The sequence below is a fragment of the Anolis sagrei genome, chromosome 2 (assembly GCF_037176765.1).
Source record: "Anolis sagrei isolate rAnoSag1 chromosome 2, rAnoSag1.mat, whole genome shotgun sequence".
In the NCBI taxonomy this organism is placed as follows: domain Eukaryota; kingdom Metazoa; phylum Chordata; class Lepidosauria; order Squamata; family Dactyloidae; genus Anolis; species Anolis sagrei.
In genome coordinates, this window is record NC_090022.1 from 183,983,215 (window position 1) to 184,003,183 (window position 19,969).

At 41.1% G+C, this 19,969-nt stretch overlaps 1 protein-coding gene across 2 annotated transcripts; it reads right to left on the minus strand.

The window, feature by feature from the left end:
- Positions 1-1,342: 1,342 nt before the first annotated feature.
- Positions 1,343-18,945, minus strand: NEMP1 (nuclear envelope integral membrane protein 1). Of its 2 annotated transcripts, none has more exons than XM_067464235.1 (9): positions 18,806-18,945; positions 15,604-15,719; positions 12,762-12,981; positions 10,622-10,694; positions 10,335-10,428; positions 8,321-8,435; positions 6,693-6,918; positions 5,591-5,764; positions 1,343-4,538 (listed from the first exon to the last, which is right to left on the minus strand). In XM_067464235.1, exons 1-9 carry the CDS (start codon positions 18,861-18,863, stop codon positions 4,331-4,333), a joined length of 1,284 nt encoding a protein of 427 aa, XP_067320336.1. In that variant the 5' UTR covers positions 18,864-18,945; the 3' UTR covers positions 1,343-4,330. The 2 variants fall into 2 exon arrangements, with proteins under 2 accessions (XP_067320336.1, XP_067320337.1); XM_067464236.1 differs by having other exon boundaries at positions 5,591-5,767; positions 18,806-18,943.
- Between the last annotated feature and the right edge of the window lie 1,024 nt (positions 18,946-19,969).

The following is a 19,969-nucleotide window of genomic DNA, read 5'->3' on the forward strand; positions in this document are numbered from 1 at the left end:
CTCACAACCTCTGAGGATGCCTGCCATAGATGTGGGCGAAAAGTCAGGAGAGAATGCTTCTGGAACACGGCCACACAGCCTGGAAAATCCACAGCAACCCAGTGATTCCAGCAATGAAAGCCTTCGACAACACTAATGAGAGAGGGTTTGCCTCCCTTTAAGGCTGACAGCGTGCGAGTTGTCCAAGGTCACCCAGTGGGTATCCATGGCTAAGCAAGGATGCAAACCCTGCGTCTCCAGAGTCCAAAGCCCAGGCTACTACACCACACTTGCTCTCACCTCTCTACCAGTGATTCTACTTGCTTTCTACTCTATTGCCAGCAGAGAGAAGCCAACTCCTCTATTTTAAAATATTTGTAAAGTGCAGTACAAGAACAAATTAATATTGAACTCTATTAGAACTACAGTGTAGTGCTGAGTTACTGAGGAGCAGTGAATAGGGCTGTATTTCGCTCTAGTAATACTCTGAAAGTGAGAAGATGATGCAGGATGCAGAGGTCTACAGTCTGAGATCCCTTCCACACAGCTATATAAAATCCACACTGAACTGGATTATCTGACAGTTTAGACTCATATAATCCAGTTCAAAGCAGATATTATGGACCATCTGCCTTGATATTCTGGGTTATATGGCTGTGTGGACAGGTCCTGAGAAACTTGAAATCCCCCTGCCCCAGATATTGAGTTTCCTTGATTCTCTCATCAAACATTCAAACATCCGGGTGTCACCTGGGTAACGTCCTTGCAGACGGTCAATTCTCTCACACCAGAAGCAACTTGCAGTTTCTCACGTTGCTCCTAACATGAAAAAATAATTACCCAGTTTATTTGGGCAGACCAAATTGAAATCACACACTATGTTTAGAGAAACAGTTAAGCATCTGATAGACCAGCTAAAAGCCACTGATTTCATCTCCAGCTGTTTGTCAAGTGCATGAGAACTGCACAATGTTTGCACACCATCACCTCTGATTACAATGTGTTTCAGCACACTCAGTTAAAATGTCTAATACAGCAGCTACTAAATGGCACATAATCAAGCAGCCACTTGCCTGGAAGAAAGGGCTCAAACTCTCAACCCTTTAAGGAAAAACTCCATGCCCAAGCCAGTAAAAAAATTAATATATGTAATACTAGAGGAAAAACCTCACAAGCAAACAGCGGAAAGGCAATTTTTGTGACAAAGCTGAGGCACATGCCTGATAACCCTGTATTAAAACCTGTAAAAAAGGAATTTATTTTTTCCCACCACCACCGCATCACATAGAAGTCCATTTCCTACCAAAAAGAGGCGATATTAAAAATCTCAAACTTTCACAATTTGAGTGAAAAAGCATTGAAGTTGTATCTCAATATATTTATTGTCATTTGTACATTTTTTTTAAAAAATATTGACTTTATCTTCTATAACAAATTAAAATGAAAGAAACAAGTAAAACATAAACATTACAGCTGCAAGTAGTTTCATCACTGTTAAGAGATATTCTCAATGGCCACCACCATAAAAGCATCCATGGCTTCTATTCCTTATGAAGATACATTGCATAGATCAAGTAACTGGCCCTTTTCACAGAATGCTCTGCAGCTAAACAGAGTCCTAGAATTCAGTGCTTCACGTTGGTTTCAAATGTTGGAAGAGACCAGTGACATTTTACATACGTAGTTTACATAAAGTGTGGAGCAAACCTGCTAATGACTGAAAATACTAACTTAGTAAAAAAAACATTCTAGGTCAGGGGCTTTGCTGTTAGATCAGACATCGGTGGTTCTTTTAATATAAAACACAAAATAAAAGTGATTTGCTTTACTGCTGAACTCTAAAGTAACACAAAATAAAAGAAAATAAACCATTTGTAAGGTGGTGTTACAAAACCTCATTGCCTTTCTGTCAGTTTTGTAGCAATACCGCTAGAGCAGGCATGGGCAAACTTTGGCCCTCCAGGTGTTTTGGACTACTGGCTGTTAGAAATTCCGGGAGTTAAAATCCAAAACATCTGGAGGGTCAAAATTTGCCCACGCCTGCTCTAGAACAATGTATTTATATCTCAACAATATGCTGTGCGTTTCCTTTCCCTGCTCTTTGGATGCAGCTGGTGGGGAAGATTTGAGGGTCCTGGATAAGCAGTGCCACAAAGGAATACAGTAGACACATGTTCACACTGGGCTGTCATTTTCAGCAGCAGATTTGTGTTTTTGGTAACACTGTTCATTCCGTTCGCAAAAAAATACATCCACAAGGCAGCATCCTCTGTATCATCAGCAGAGCACTATACATGGTCTATGCCAGTGGTTCTCAACCTGTGGTCCCCAGGTGTTTTTGGCCCAGCCAGTTTACCAGCTATTAGGATTTCTGGGAGTTGAAGGCCAAAAACATCTGGGGACCCCAGGTTGAGAACCACTGGTCTATGCTCTCCAGCGGTGTACTTAAAATGGAACATTCTGCAACGAGCACATGCACTCTTCTTCCTGAAGTCCCCCATGGAAGGACCAGGAGAATGGGAAATCCTCAGCAACAGGTTTCTAGGGATATATGGGGCTGCCAGAGGAGGGGAGGCCACTGAGACCAAAGAAAGAGGTACCATCCCGCTTAAGTACTAAATTGGATTCTGGCCTTCAAGTCAAAGGTTTCACCAATTACGTATGTAATCACTTTGCAAGGACATTCAAATGTCAAGTTAGAAAGGTGAAAACGAATAGTTAGAAAAGACAAGATTGTTGGTAGCTACACGTTTCCCCTCTTTTTATATTTTCTATTATATTTAAGCAAGAAATTAAGGCACAACTCAGCGGTAAAATTCTTCTATACCAGAAGCACTTGTTTGTTGGGGCTTATGTTTTAATGGATTTCAGAATCCCACAGAATTCATCCATTCTGTTACGATCTGATTTAGCCCAGTTTAGGTAAAAAAGAGCAACTTTGAAAATGGGACATCTTCACTGTATGTCTCTCTATTGAGACCACATCTGAAAATGTGGAAGTGAAGATGTATTCTTTTTTTCCTGATTTCAGCAGTTACCTCTGATGTCAAAGTGGCAGTGGGAGAATGCAATAGGCTTAGTCAAAACTGTTTTTAAGACCTCTTTGCTCAACTCTACTATAAAATGCTGCTAGCAACAGAATAGACCCCTATGTAACTCATCTGAGAAGAAGTTTAGTAATGGGCAGCAGGCCAGCATTAAAATATCAGAGCTGCAAATAACACAAAATACAGGCAGGTCCTTGAAAGCAACAGACCACATGTTAAATCCCACTCAAAGACCAGTACCAGTCAATTGGTCTTGCCTGACATAAAACAGTGGTTTTTGAACAGCTATGATGTAAACATTTGTTGCACAACGTTTACTTCTGCCACATCTTCATTGATGTACTACTGTCTCATAAGGGGAAGTGCAGAAGTACAAGGGCAGGGATAAAAAGTGTATATGAAGTATACCTGTGTCCTGGCAGGCCTAGCACGTAACACATTTTGAATATGCAAGAAGGGTGCAAATAAAGGTGCAAATCAGAAACCCTGAGGGATTTATTTAGGAGGCCTACAAGTTGATGGAATTCCCTTTTCATGAGAAAACAAATAAATTGTGCAATGGCAGAAAGAGGCCTAGATACATGTCTGTTTCCAAAGTTCTCATCATACTTCTTGAAGCTTCCATCTTCTGAGTTGAAACTGAGGGGCAACTCTAAAAAACCCAAAACTTACTTGCAAGCAAAAATAATAAAACATAAATTTTGACTGATCTGCACAGTGTGGGTCATTTCCAGATCAAAGTAGATCTGTGCAAAGAGGTCAAGCCTGATAGTTTAGACAAGTGTTACTCAATGAATCAGTGCAGGGGAATAGACTGGGCAAAAATGCCACACACCTGGCCTTAAGAGGACCGTGCTGTGCACTTCCAATGAACAAAGGACAAATGCGAGTTACAATATTTCTGTCAAGCTGAACTCATATTAGACACAGGCCTTTTAAAAGCCCTTGATTTTACCAAGATACAAAGTTCGTCACTAGCAGACTTTCAGCAGATTCTCACAACCCACTTTAAACTCATTTCTCTGACCCTTATGCACAGCTTGCAGCCCAACCACCTGATTTGCAATTGCGCAGCACTCTGACATATCCCAATTGAAGTTCAATTCACATTGATTCACTGTCAGAGGCAGATGACCAGACTTTAATGGCACACACTACCACTGCCATGGTTCCCAGAGCGTCCCTTGATGCAGATACACTTTGTGATGGGCCTGCCATACAGAACAGGCTTTGCAAAGATGTGCTCCAGAGGACAGCAAAGCTGCAGGCCAACAAGGATACCAATCACTCTGCTGGTATGAATATTAGCCTTCCCTGTCTGGAAAACTCTGGTAGTTCGGGGGCCATGAGGCATCCAAGAAGTCCTCCTCGTCAAAGCTGTCATCTCTTTCCTCACCTTCCTCTTCAAACAGTTGGTTCTCTAGAAAGGATCCTCCCAGTCCATATTCCTGCTCATGGACCGAGATCTCATTGGGAATGACATGTGAAGAACCTTCTACAAAGTCAGCAAATCTAGAAGGAAGCCAGAAAAAAGGAGGGCTTTTCAGCAAGGAAGTAAACCTTTTCCATTACTTAGGTTATATTTATACAGTGAAGTTCTGAAGCATGGAAAGTTTTTTTTAAAGACAAATAAATATGAAAATGTGATGAAACAATCAATTACTTGAGCAATTTTATGTGGGTTTTCGGTGTTTCTCATCCTATCACTGGTCAGTTATGTAGTAACTCAACCTGGACTCCACATAGCACAGTATTGATTCTTCTTAAAAGGCATACAATAGTCATGTCATTCAAGTTAGTGAAGGAGTGTGTATGTGTGTGTGTGTATAATGCTAAAACATTAAAGGTTAAGGTTTCCCCTGATATTAAGTCTAGTCATTTTTTTAAACTTTCTCCTATGTAATTTTGATGATATTGATTATCGTTTATGTTTTTGTTTTATTTCATTGTAATATGTTGTCCAGGCTTGGCCCCATGTAAGCCGCTCCGAGTCCCCACTGGGGAGATGGTGGCAGGGTATAAATAGTTGTTATTGTTGTTATCATCATCATCATCATCATCATCATGGTGCTCATCTCCATTTTTAAGCTGAAGAGCCGGTGTTGTCCATAGATATCTCCAAGGCCATGTAGCCAGCATGACTGCATGGAGCACCATTACCTTTCCGCAAAAGTGGTACCTATTGATCTACTCACATTTACAGGTTTTCAAACTGCTAGGTTGGCAGAAGCTGGGCCTAACAGCAGGAGCTCAATCTACTCCCCTGATTCGAACCGCCAACCTTTTGTCAGCAATTTCAGCAGCTCAGCGGTTTAACTCACTGCGCCACCAGGGACCCTATTAAATATTTGTAAGAGGTTTCAAATTAGCTACAGGGCTACAAAAGCATTCTGCTATGGATGCATTTGGTACACAGAGAGGACAGAGAAAAACATCCGTTCTGAATCTCATTCCTATTTCCATCACAACCCCACATTTCACCTGCTTCCCACCACTAGGTCTGTAAGATGAGCATCCTTTTCAAGGACAAGAAATATCCCACAGAGTACCCACCCACCCATTACCTCTTTGGAGACTTGATGCGGGAGACTGCTTTCCATGCAGAGAACTCGGGGCTGCTGCAGTACTCCCGCAACTCCTCCAGCGCTTTGCGTGTCTCTATTTCCCCCTGTATTCGGTACTCCTCTTCAGTGAGCAGGCGCGGTGGGCTGGGCTTTGCTGTGGCTGTGAACACCTTCCTGCTAGAATAGCAAGGGCATTAGTGGCAGCTTCAAGCCTGAATCCACTGGAGTTTGGTTCCTTTCAACAACTCTTGAATAATGGTCATGATTCCCATCCATAACCCTTAAGGTGGAATAGGCCCAGATGATGGGGTTCTCAGGAGACAGGGATTGGGTACAGACTGTCTCCCAAGGACTCCACACCATGTTTATACAGTAAGACTAGACCTGGGGGAGAGAATCTGTCCTGCAATCCTTCCTAGATTTGAAGGTCTGGACTGAATTCTACTCACATTTGCTCAGCTTAATTTGATATAGTATATGCTCTATGAGCAGATGAGCACACCTCACAGTTGTGTATAAAATAAGAGTATCACATTAAAAAGGACTAGAAGGTGACATTTGTTTTGCCATCAGGATGAGAATCACATGGCTCTTTCCATGTTGGATTGCAACTTTAAGCAGCCCTCACCACGGGCCACCCTGACTGTTCTGGCTGCAGGAATTTGCAGCTTGCCAACACTCGAAGGACCATGGGATTCTCATTCCTCATTTATGCCTTGAGAACCTGTCAAAAATGCTAGGTTTATTGTATGGTCATGTGATCTAGCATGGTGGGAGTTGCCATTCCACACTCCAACCTGAACGCCAGGAAGGGTGAGGCTCTCTTAAATATAATAAAATTATCTCAAATCTTAATGCCAAAGGGCCATCTAAATATCAACATTTCAATGATTTCAACTTTGCCCCTATTCTACGCTCAAACAAATCCACAAACAGCTGAACCGCAATCTGTTTAGACAAGAAGCCTCATGGAGGAAATATATAACTAAAGACCTAACCATCTAGTGCTTAAACAACTTTCTTCAATAAACACCTATTTCTTCTGAACTCTTATTGGATTGTGCCTTCTACATGAGTAATGCTTCAAATTCCCATCCATCACCTGTAGACGGCATAGGCCCAGATAACAGGGTACTCCAAGTTTTTAGTGCAGAATGCAATGACGATCAAGCCAATGGAGATCTGAGGTATCTGAATGCTCAAGTAGAGAAGCAGCAAGCCGAGGAGCTGCAGGCCCCAAGTGAGGAGGTTGATGCTGCGTTCATTCTCCAAAGGGCCATATTTGTAACACACAGCAAAGCTGATGCACCCCGCAATCACCAGGTAACCTGTGAGGAAGGGAGGAAAGCATGTGATACATACAAAGCAGAACTTCAAGAAATATTTCTACTTAAAAATACAAAAATAATTGAATTAAGTTTCACCCTAAAAGTGAGAAATCAGCATAAATATGCCAAGAGTAAGGTGCTGATCTTGAATATGAATACATTAAAAATGGCAAAAGATGAGAACACACAATCAAGTGCACAACACAGAATGTAACAAAAGGCAAAAGCCCAATACACTGGGAAGGTCTGGAACCAGAAAAGTGTTTCAAAACCTATAGGATTGCTTTCTCTCATACAATCTGCCCTGCACACTGAGGTTCTCTAGAGGACATCTACTCTAGGTTGCCAGAACTCTTCTGATGGGGTAAGAAATAATAATAATAACATAATAATAATAATAATAATAATCATTATTATTATTATTATTATTATTATTATTATTATTACTACGACACTGCTCTCCTGTACTCTGAAAGCATGTAATTTCTAAACATGTTTCTGTTAAAAAAAAAAACAGATTACAAACAATTACAATCAAGACTGTTTCAATGAAGACTGAACAGGCAGCCTTTAACAAGTCACTCTAAACACACATACAGTATGATATCTATTAGCACGGTTGGTGCCATGATCTCATTCATAATTCCCATTCCAGCACAGGCAGTTCCCAAGTTATGAACAAGATAGATTCTGTATGTTTGTTCTCAAGTTCAATTTAAGTAAGTTGGAACAGGTACATTTTTAAGTGTCGCTCCAGCCATGTTTGTGTGTGTGTGTCTTACACAGGCTTTGGATAGCATAGGAAAGGGTTAACACCACTGTATTGTTTGTTTTGCTGACCCTGTTCAGAAGATTTCACTTCACTTTCTGTCCCCGTAATAATTGGATTTTGAAAAAAATATGCTTGTTGTGGAAGCAAGGATTGGTGAGAAAGCTTTAGTGGAGATGCCTTTCCCCCAGGATAACTCTTTCAGGAGTGAATTTCCCTTCTGAAGGGTAAATTTTCTCTCCCTTCCTCTTGTCTCACCCCCATTAACTATGAGTCATTTGTAAGTTGGATGTTTGTAACTTGGAGACTGCCTGCACTAAGGTGTAACAACCCAATTACTTATTAGTCCACGGAACTCATTTCAAGTGACTCCAATCTTGCCTACAAATAATTTCCTAAACATTGTCCTCTCCTTTCCAAGACAGTGATCAAGATAACCAGGCAGCTTTCTGAGCCATAATGAGAGGCTAATAGGAAGCCGTGAACAGGTATCAGAAGCTACACATTTAATAAAGTGTAGAAGTTGAAGGAAGATATCATTTATTTCCTAATTAGGCTTGCTTAGAAATATGCAAAACAGTTTTAAGCTTAGGCTTTGAAAATAGATCACAGAAGGCTGAGTCGTGCACTCACCCAGTAGATATTCCCAGTACGATCTGCAGATCTCTTGCAGGTTTCTGAAAACCAACTGGATGAGGTAAACGGAAAAAGACCAGCCTCCCACAAACATGAGGTAGATGGGACTTTTCTAGGGCACAAAAAATCCAAAAATATAGGTCAGTATTTATGACACAGCAGACAAATAAATTAGTACTAAAGCAGGTACAAATAACTGCTGGGCTACAGCCCAATGAATGTGCAGCGTGTATTAATTATTCATTGGGCTTCAGACAATTTGCCAAAGAGTCTGGGCAAATTGTCTGAAGAAATCTCCTGTTAGATGTTGAGATGAAACATTCAGTTGTGATATTCTCACATCTGTGAACGAAAGGGACAATCTGCACTTAGACTATAGGTAGGCAACATATGGGTTGCAGGTCTCATCAGCTCTTTTCCAAACTCCTTTTGTCAGCTTCAGTGTTTCCCCCCTAAATACAGTGTAACATTTCAGGCTACAGAAAATAAATGGGCAGTGGGAAAACCACAAACACTAATGAGGAAGGATTAAAATATCAATCAGATAAATAACTAAAATGTCCCAGGCCACCACTCTAACTCCACTATATTCTATTACTGCATTGTGTTGGAATGCTGTCACAAGGAACAGTTCAATACTTTTCAAAACTCCACAGAGATGCTTAAACATGTAAAATTTACAGGAAAATACATATCGCCTTTCCCAGCACAGATGACATTTTAATTCAATTTCAGTATCTTACGTTAGGCCGCTTCGGTCTCCTTCAGGATATCATCATCATCTTGCTCAAAAATTAGCATAATCATGTCCTGATTTACTTGTCAGGAAGGCATCTTAGGAAACAGAACAATCTGCATTGCCTTCTTGGTAATAGACCTTTTCGTACACTGCAAAATTAGCCTTTTCTTGGATTTCTTGAAGTATAAAATCACTAACATTTGAACAGAACTAGGAAAAGGTTTTGTTATCAAATCCCTGAAATCCCCAGGACTGCTGGTTGAAGATCTGGAAGCTATAGTCCAAAATACTAATTTTCTCAAGGCCTGAATATGAACTTCCACAGTCAGATTGGTATGACAGAAACACACAGAATTAACCAATTATTCCCACGACTGTCAGGAAAATACTTCACTATATTTTAAACTGCAGTGAAATCGTTTCAGGCTTTCTAACAATGTGTTTCCAAGTTTTAGCAAAAGGACATACTGATACTGTGCCAAGCAGTTTTATAATAGATAAGATCCTTGTACAATAAAGGTTCAATAAGAACTATCTTATTGTGGGGAATATGAGTCTATTTCTCTAGCTTCCATGCACTCATGTTTCATCCTTCCTCTATGAGAATCCTCCATGTCCTGCCATCTAGGCTCAATTACTATTATCAGAGTTAGCTATAACTTCCATCTTCTTTGCTGTGCATTTCCTCTTTTTTTATATCCGGTGTCTTTGAGAACAAGTAGAAGAAATCCCAAGAGAATCATGTTGCATCAATGTTCCTTCTGTCCACCACCAAGGAAATCAGTTTCCCAAAGGAAGGCAGAAGAACACATACATATATTTGTTGCTATCTCTTGCCAGAACCCTTAAGGATCTTTTCAGAAATGCATGTGAAGATTAGGAAAAATTAGGAAAGCAGTAACATGAATAGCAAAACTGTGCTGGAGATCGTCTACTGTAGCCCTGATTGGGTAAGCGGCTTTTCCTACATGTTCCCAAGATCATGGATGCCTCTACACTCTAGAATTAATGAAGTTTGACAGCACTTTAACTGCCATTATGCAATGCTATGGGATGTAGTGAGATACCAGTATTCTTTTTTTTCTGAGAAGGCTGAATACCTTGCCAATCTACAAGTTCTGTGATTCCATGCCACTAAATTAAAGCAGTGCAGATGCACTCCATGGAGCAAAGGCCTCAACGAGATCTTTAGAGTAGTGCTCAACCATTTAAATTGTGCCTCCTGTTGCTAAATAATCAATACTAGCCAGCAATAACATGTTTTTTACTCACCTTAGGCACCAATCTGGACACCACATAGATGGCAATGAGCAGTGAACCTAGCACCCCAATGCTTGTGCCAGCTGAATAATAGAACAATGAGCTCCTGCAAAGACAACACTTATCTCAGTGGCTGTACAAAAAGAAGATCTATGCATACAGAGAGCCCCAAGAAGGAGAAATTATTAAAATAAAAAGTGAAATACTCATCTTCTAGGAGACAGCAAATAATCTGTCAATAACCGAGTTTATGACTACATAAGCAAAAATCTATCTACAATGACCATTGCAACACTCACCTGCTCATTAAGTCACTACAAAAGTACAGCAGAAGGCCCACAAATGTAACCACGAAGAGCTTGGGATCAAGTCCTAGAAAGTAAACAAAAGAACCTATCAGGTGTGCTGAACTGACCAAAGAGCTAATAGATTTGAAGTGGGAAAACTGCAGTTCTCCAAATGTGATTGGATTGCAACTCTCAGCATTCCTTATTAACTGGCTATGCTGCAAGAGTTGATGAGAAATCAGAGTACAATATTTAGAGCAGGCTTCTTAAACTTTTCTCCCATTGGCCCAAGCCATTTTATATGACCCCAGTTATACAGAAATACAAAATAGGTATAAAAATCAAACATTTACTGATGACAAATCAGCATTTGCAAGGCTTGCTAAACAGGCTGATTTTCCTATTTATGAAGAACTGTGGAAGTATGTTCTGCAGAGCCCATTGTAAACCTTGTCCAGGTAATCTCCAAGTTACATACATACAATTCACCTATGACTCATAGTTAAGAATGGAGATGACACAACAGGTAGTGAGAGGAAATCTACTCCCAGGAAGGGAAGTGTACTCCTGAAAGAGTTATCACAGGGAAAAGGTGTCTCCACTGAAGCTTTATCATCAATCCTGATTTCCACAACAAGCCATATTTTTTTTAAAATCAAATTATCACAGGGACAGAAAGCGAAGTGCAATCTTCCAAACAGAGGCACAGGCAGAAAAACGAATGTCATAGGAGTGTTAAACCTTCCCTATGCTATCCAAAATTAATATGAATACTCATTTGGCTGGACTTACATTTAACAATGTACCTGTTCCTACTTACATACAAATTCAGATTAAGAACAGATCTACAGAATCAATCTTGCCTGTAACTTTTACAGCTGCCAGATATTTCTAACACAAAACACTGAGCTAAGGGCACCACCCATTTGGGATCCACAGTTTAAGAGACAGTGATCTAGAGGACCGCATTCCTGTCCTAGACTCCTTGTATTCAACAATAGCCCCTTGTGGCTTCCAAGGCACATGTCTATGCAGGACTAATGCCACAGAGCTTGCAATGATTTTTCTTTCTACACAGAATGGGATATGCAAAAATATAGTTGATTCGCTAACCCAGTCTACCCCACCCACTAGGGTAAAGGAGAGATAGCTATTAAAGAGCAAGCAGACTTTGCTCTGTGGCAGTGGTTCTCTATCTGTGGGTCCCCAGATGTTTTGGCCTTCAACTACCAGAAATCCTAACAGCTGGTAAACTGGCTGGGAATTCTTGGAGTTGTAGGCCAAAAACATCTGGGGATCCACAGGTTGAGAACCACTGCTCTATGGGGATTGGCCTTCTTGAGGAACATAATCCTGATTAGTTCTGGATACTTTAGTAAAGAAATGATACCTGTGGTAGAACTCTGTGAACGCTCTTGGAGCTATGTGTAAGGGAAGTGGGAGAGAGCTCTCTCCTACAGAGGAATATGAATACAAGTTCATCTCCATAAGGAACTTGGCTATTCTATTTTAGTTGACTTTAAGATGAACTACTCCCATGCAATTACACTATGCAACAAGATTTGGGGGGGGGGGGGGGAATCTGTTCCTGGTTTGAAAGTGTTATTTCCTGTTTAACTGTGCAATACTTACTTTGAAAGTAGTTATCCTCTAGAAACTTCATTACTGTGACTGCCACAAACTATATTGAATTGACTGAGACTTGATGAGATATTCATTGAAAAACTATAGCAAAATGTGCTGCAGGATGTCCCCCACAACCAAAGTTTTTGCAGTTTAAATAACTTTTCCCAGGTTTTTATGACAGAACCCATCAGGAAATGGCATTTATAACCAGGAACAAAAATCATGTTACATAGTGTTATTCAACTGTGGTACTTTGTATTTGTTCAGTTAAGTAGACAGGAGAAGCTAACGCCAACAGTGCATTCTAGGGGATCCCATTTATAGTACTGCATAAACCAGTTCGTTAAAAGTTCCATATTACATCATCAGCCCAGTTGCTATCCTTGTAATCCTGAGGCTACACAGACAGCGAATCCAACAGTTACTATTCTCAGAATTAGTAAAGAACAAGACTAATCTAGTGCAGTAGCAATACTAGATGACAACTTTCTCAACATTTCAGCAATCAATATAAAACAACACATACTACGAGCAACGATGACACTGTAATGCGAGGGTAGTTCAATGGGCTCAACTTTCAGGCAGGTTTTACTACTGTAGAGGCCTACAGCAATGTAAGTATCATTGAGCTTCTCTTTGAAGAAGGAACCAATGTAGTTCCATATGTTGAACCCCTCCAGTTCTTTCAGCTTCTCCTCATTTTCAACTTGGATGACCCGGATCATCTTGTCACTTTTCACTCGAATCTGTACAAAGTGAAGAAGAAAAGGACAACGCGTAATGCAAAACCACCACAATGTCAGCTTAAAAAGATATTTGAATCCACCACCACACATATTGGATAGAGTTGTGGAGCATTTACTTTATAAGGAAATTATTAAGATACTGGGGAGAAAATGACAAAACAGAAAAACTCACTCTTCTAAAGTTGAACTTTACTGTTCAATTAACTGAGCAGGAGGTAAATCAATGCCCCTGAGAAATTAAACCACTTCATAATTGGAAGGTCTTTCTTGATCTCCGGCTGCAGGACCCTTCTACACTGCTTTATAATCCACATTAACTACTTTGAGCTAGGTTATCTGAGTCTACACTACCATATAATCCAGTTCAAGCGCAGAGAATCTGGATTTTATATGGCAGTGTAGAAGGGGCCTAGGAGAGTGGAGAGTGATTCGTTGATACTGCCAATCAGGCCCCTTCTACACTGCCATATAATTCAGATGGTCAAAGCAGATAATTCATATGATCTGTTTTGAACTGGATTATCGGAGTCTATACTGCCATATAATCCTGTTACCATCGTTAGAATATACCAAGAATACAATCACAAAAAAAGACACTCGACGACCTTCTTCATTGCCATGTAATCCAGATTATCAAAGCAAATGAGCCCTAAACGGTTCTGGCCCAAGCTACCTATCTGAACGTATCTCTGCCTATCAGGCCGCCAGGACCCTAAGATCTTCTGGTGAGGCCCTGCTCTCTATCCCGCCTGCTTCACAGGTGCGGCTGGCGGGGACGAGAGACAGGGCCTTTTCTGTGGTGGCCCCTTGGCTGTGGAACGCCCTTCCTATGGAGGTTAGATCAGCCCCCTTGCTAATGGTGTTTCGAAGAAGATTAAAAACTTGGATGTGTGAATGGGCATTCGGATAAACAGTGCAATGAATGTGATGATTACAGGAATGGAAATATGGACGACGAATTGGATTACGACTCTAGTTATGAGATGTATTGTGTTGTTTATTGTTGTATCAATATTGTATACTATGGTCTTACGGTTTTAAATTGTATATCGCTGATTGATTTTTATCCTTGTAAACCGCGTTGAGTCGCCTGTTGGGCTGAGAAACTGCGGTATACAAGTAAAGTTAAAAAAAATGATCCACATTATCTGCTTTAAACCGGATTATATGAGTTTACATCGCCATATAATCCAGTTCAAAGCAGATCATCTGGATTTTATATGGCAGTGTAGAAGGGGCCTCAGACCCCTGAGGCACCTTCTACACTAGATTTAATTTAATTTAAACTAGCAAAGCAGCAGTGAAATGAGTAGTACAATGTAGAGAATGCAAAAACAAATAGTTTAGAGATAAGCTGGATAACTCATAAAGGCCAGTAGTTATATCATGCTACAACATAACAAGGGCTACAAAAGGTAGCCTTGTATTTGACATCACTGATTTATTTCTCAAGCCTTGAAGTAAAATAATAACAGTACAAGATGTTGCTCCTCTTAGTGCAATTAGCACAAGTAATACATGTATGGACTTTTGTGGCATACTCCACATCAGGCTACCTTTGAAAAGTACTGTATTTTCTGGCATATAAAACTACTCTTTAACCCAGGAAAATCTTCTCAAAAGTTAGGAGTCATCTTATACGTGAGTGCTGAAACTTCCAAGCCAGACTGGAGAAGGAAGTACCATAACAGGATACAAGGGCAGGCCAGGCGTGTGAAAGAGGCGTGTTTTTCTGGGCACAGCGCCGCTCTAGCTCTTTTTTCCATACCGTACTTGTACAACGCCGCTCTTTCTGCTTTTATACAGTCACCACATACAGCGGGGATGTGGTTGCGGCCGTTTTTGAGCTCTCCCCACCATATGCGGCGACCGTATGAAAGCAGAAAGAGCAGCGTTGTACAAGTACGATATGGAAAAAAAGAGCTAGAGCGGTGCTGTGCCCACACGTCTGGCCCGCCCTTGTATCCTATTACTGTACTTCCTTCTCTGCCTCTCAAATCTTGCTCCTGAGAACTGCAGTGAAGCAGCGCAGGCACGCATGTACAAGATCTGAGAGGCAGAGAAGGAGGTACGGTAATAGGAAAATTACCATATTGAAATCAAATCTGATGTTTTAAATTTTTTATTTGGCGTGCATTGGAAGACGGCGAGTATATCCCAAACTCTATATTTTAACTGGAATGGTAGGGATTGTCTTATACGCCCATTCATCTTATATGTTGGAAAATATGGTATTTGGAAACTTCAACTGGTACAAAATATTGTGACCAGGGATTAATCGGGCTAGTTAATGGATGTATGTGGCTTCCCGCTTACAACAGTTTCTATAACTGGTTACTGGTCCATTTCCAAGCACAAGAGCACTTGTTATGAGCCTTTTAGTATGTAATAACTGGCTTGAAAAACTGTAGTCTCCAATAGGAGCTAGCCAGGTTTTAAGGTCCCAAGTAGCCATAGCAGGAAACAAAAGACAATGCACCAGGTTTTATCGTTTTAAAAAACTGTATGCAACGACTTAGCAATGATTTACCGAATCTAGCATTAGTTCTCTTTAATATTTTGGGGCAAATACGGTTCACATTTTAATAGGTTTCAAGAAACAGAAAGGACTCTAATTCTTACCTGAATCCGTGTCCATATATCATGCCATTTTGGTATCAAGTCATTTGTATAGCAAAACCGCTCTGGGGAATTGTTTCTATATTCGATGTTTTCTTTAAGTTGAATCACCTCTCCACCTTCAAGTTCAAATAAAGAAAACTATACTGTAATGTGACAATAACACTGCAAATAACCCAATTTGAGATCAGAGGCTGGTATGTGCACTGCTAGTCTCAATCTAAATCACGTGAAATCTGTCTCATGATCCCTGAAATAGCACCCCAACATATCAGGAATCATACACCAAGCCTGTGAGTTGTAGTATTCAATAAACTGTGGCCATTAACAGTAAACAAACTCCAGCAAAAACATGTTGATTTGATTAAAAAACAAACACCATTAACCATTATTTTACTTTAATTGAACAAGGCCACTATGGGTTTTCAAAAACACTTTTTAAAAAAAACATGTGAGACTAGTGCCCCTTCTACAGGGCTATGTAAAATATGCTTTGGACATGATTATATGGCAGTGTAGACTCATTTAATCCAGTTCAAAGCAGATAATCTGGGGCCCTTCCATAGAGTCATATAACCCAGAATATCAAGGCAGATAATCCAAAATATAATAATAATAATTATTATTATTATTATTTATGGGACTCAAAGCGACTCACATTTTAAAAACAGTACAAACAACAGACATATATAACAATAAAGCCATCCATAAGAATGACATAAATAAACATTCTAAAATCATTTAACAATCATTGCAGAGACTCATCGATTAAAATAACAAGGACTTTGCACAACTCAAGGCAAGTTAGTCTTCCTGTCATTTCAGACTGCTTGGGGATTGCATAAATATGTGCTTTGAAATGGATTATCTGGGTCCACAGTGCAATGTAATCTAATTCAATGTGGATTTTATACAACTGTGTGGAAGGGGGCCTGGACTACCTGCTTTGAAATTATATGGGGTCTGCTGAGCTGCTGAACTTGCTGACCAGAAGGTCGGCAGTTCGAATTCACAGGATGGGGTGAGCTCCCGCTGTTAGCCCCAGCTTCTGCCAACCCAGCAGTTTGAAAACATGCAAATGTGAGTAGATCAACAGGTGCCACTTCTGCAGGAAGGTAATGGTGCGCCATGCAGTCATGCTGGCCACATGGCCTTGGAGGTGTCTACGGACAACGCCGGCTCTTTGGCTTAGAAATGGAGATGAGCACCACACCCTAGAGTCAGACACGACTGGACTTAATGTCAGGGGACAACCTTTACCTTTACCTTAAGGATAATTTTGCTTGTTTTCATGTAATTGTAACTTTTAATTACTTCAACAATTAGAGCTGGCACATACAACATTCAAGTGCTGATTTATCACTTTAAGCACTTTATCAGAGATCTAGGATATCTGCATGCCCATCCCCCTCCAAACACTCCACCTGGTCACACCCAGCACTTTTTAATTTTAATTATTACATTTGGCCCTGCCCTTGATTTTAATTGCGTCATTGTGTGTTGTTAATGTTATTGCTCTGCTTTTTGAGTTATTTTGTTGCTGTTGTTATTATTTTTTCTATTGATTTCCGATAAGAGACCTTATTCCATTCTCGTCGAACACTCTGTTTATGAAAATTCCAAATTTATGATGTAAATGAGAATGCATAGAGAGTAACAACTGTGGAATCGAAGGACTGCTGAAATCTAAAATAAATCTTTTATGGAAGTGTCTTTTTGGGAGTCAAATCAATGAATGGAGATTTATCTGTCTTATTGGAACATTTAACAGAAGACTTAGAGAGAAGAGTACATGGTTTTTGTTACCCCATCTATTCCAGTTTATGGAGTTCGGTGAAATACAAAATTCCAATTGGCATGTTACTTCTTTTGTTTACAATTGGGTGTCGCATGAATAATTGGTCTTGCCCAGTTACAGGCTGTGTCTTATCTATTTCTTCTTGATCCTGTTTTGGCATTATTCCAATTGTGGGATTCGCAGACTCAACAGAATTAAAATTAGTACATTCTAGTTTCTTCTGGATATATTCTAGCTTGGAGCATATCAAGTTTAGAGTATCGAGAGCAGTGGTTCTCAACCTGGGGGTCGGGACCCCTGGAGGGGTCACGAGGGGGTGTCAGAGGGGTCACTAAGGACCATCAGAAAACACAGCATTTTCTGTTGGTCATGGGGGTTGTGTGTGGGAAGTTTGGCCCAATTCTATCATTGGTGGGGTTCAGAATGCTCTTTGATTGTAGGTGAACTATAAATCCCAGCAACTACAACTCCCAAAATGTCAAGGTCTATTTCCCCCAAACTCCATCTGTGTTCATATTTGGGCATATGGAGTAGTCCAGATCCATCATTGAGTCCACAATGGTCTCTGGATGCAGGCGAACTACATCCAAAACGCAAGGTCAATGCCCACCAAACCCTTCCAGTACCCCACCATTATTCAAATTTGGGCATATCTGTCCAGTGAATGAAAATACATCCTGCATATCAGATATGTACATTATGATTCATAACAGTAGCAAAATGACAGTTATGAAGTAGCAACGAAAATAATTTTATGGTTGGGGGTCACCACAACATTCGGAATTGTATTAAGGGGTCACAGCATGAGGAAGGTTGAGAACCACTGATCTAGAGTTAAGAATATTTGTTTAGCAAACAGTTCATAAACAGAAATAGACTCCTTATGTTCTGTGGGTTTAATCACACTAGCTCTTTCATGACATGTTTTGGATAATAAGGAAGTGTAGATCCAGCCTCGAACTGGGTGAAATGAGTTCAAATGATAGGAAAGGAGATTAGGAAGAACTTAGTGAAAACAAGAGCTGTTTAACAGTGGAACTCTCTGCCTCGGAGTGTGGTGAAAGCTCCCTCTTTGGAGGCTTATAAACTGAGGACGGATGGCCATCTGCCGGGGGTGCTTTGATTGTGCTTTTCTTGCATGGCAGGGAGTTGGACTAGATGGCCCATGTGGTCTCTTCCAACTCTATGATTGTATGAAATTATCATCACAGCAGAGTTTGATACCGCTTCCACTGCCTTGTGTCAATGCTATAAAGAGTTGTAGTGTTTTGAAAAGGCCTTTTGACTTCCCTGCCGAAGAGTGATGGTGCCTCAGTAAACTACAAACCCCAGGATCCCTTAACACTGAGCCAAGGCCGTTAAAGTGGCATGGAGAGGCTCCCAAAGGTGTATGAGGCTCTTTCCTACCTGAGCCGCCCAGCAACAGGAGCGCCAGGGATCCCCAGAGCAGCGGGCCTCCCGCCATCGCTGTCCTGCCCTCCTTCACCCGCCGCCCATCCTCGAGGAAATCCTTCGCGCCGCGCGTCCACCGCAGCCTATCAGGCGCCGAGCCCGCCTCCCTCGCCGCGAGCGATTGGACGGAAAAGGCAACGCTGCTCAAGGGGTCGCCTTGAGTGGCGCCGCTCTTAGCCTATCAGCGACCCTCAGCGTCAGTGCGAGCGGCTTCTGTGAGATAAAGCGCTTCTCTGCGCTTTCTTTCAAGGCTGCCATTCAGTGAGCTCTCTGTCGGCCTTAACTGCCGTGGAGACTGGGATTTGCATATTTAAAGGAGCAGCGTTTAGAATTCCAAGTCAGAGGGCGCTTGGGCCTCGCGGAACGACAGACTCTAGAATTCCACACACGGCTCCCATGGCAGGTCAGCATGATTGGTGGCATTAAGTCCCGCCCCTCTTTTTCATTGGGTAGAAGTCATTACCTTTCAGCCTATGGGAGGACAACAAAGGCTTCCCGGCGTCCCCACCCTCTAGATCAGAACTTTTTAAACAGAGGGCCAGGTCACAGTCCCTCACACTGTTGGAGGGCCAGATTATAATTTGGAAAAAACAACATGAATGAATTCCTATGCACACTGCACAAATCTTATTAGTAGTGCAAAAAACCACTTAAAAACAATACAATAATTAAAAAGAACAATTTTAAAATATATAAACTAATTAGTCTTTCAATGAGAAGTGTGGGCCTGCTTTTGGTTGATGAGATAGGATTGTTGTTGTGTGCTTTCAAGTCATTTCAGACTTAGGTTGACCCTGAGCGAGGGCCGGGTAAATGACCTTGGAGGGCTGTATCCTACCCCCAGGCCTTAGTTTGAGGACCCCTGCTCTAGATGCTAGTTGGAGGCCCCGGTGGTGCAGTAGGTTAAAGCGCTGAGCTGCTGAGCTTGTTGGCCAGAAGGTCACAGGTTCAAATCTGGGCAGCGGCGTGAGCTTCCACTGTCAGCCCCAGCTCCTGCTAACCTAGCAGTTTGAAAACATGCAAATGTGAGTAGATCGGTAGGTACCATGTATTGTCGAAGGCTTTCATGGCCAGACTCACTAGGTTGTTGTAGGTTTTTCTGGGCTATGTGGCCATGTT

What these genes read in the sequence shown, in the direction of transcription:
- NEMP1 (XM_067464236.1), bottom strand. Translation starts at nt 18,863, where the DNA reads ATGGCGGGAGGCCCGCTGCTCTGGGGATCCCTGGCGCTCCTGTTGCTG. An exon ending in ATATATGGACACGGATTCAG is followed by an intron (nt 12,982 to 15,603) that starts GTAAGAATTAGA and finishes CACTTTGTACAG; the next exon opens with ATTCGAGTGAAAAGTGACAA. An exon ending in CGCATCAAGTCTCCAAAGAG is followed by an intron (nt 4,539 to 5,590) that starts GTAATGGGTGGG and finishes GCTTCCTTCTAG; the next exon opens with ATTTGCTGACTTTGTAGAAG.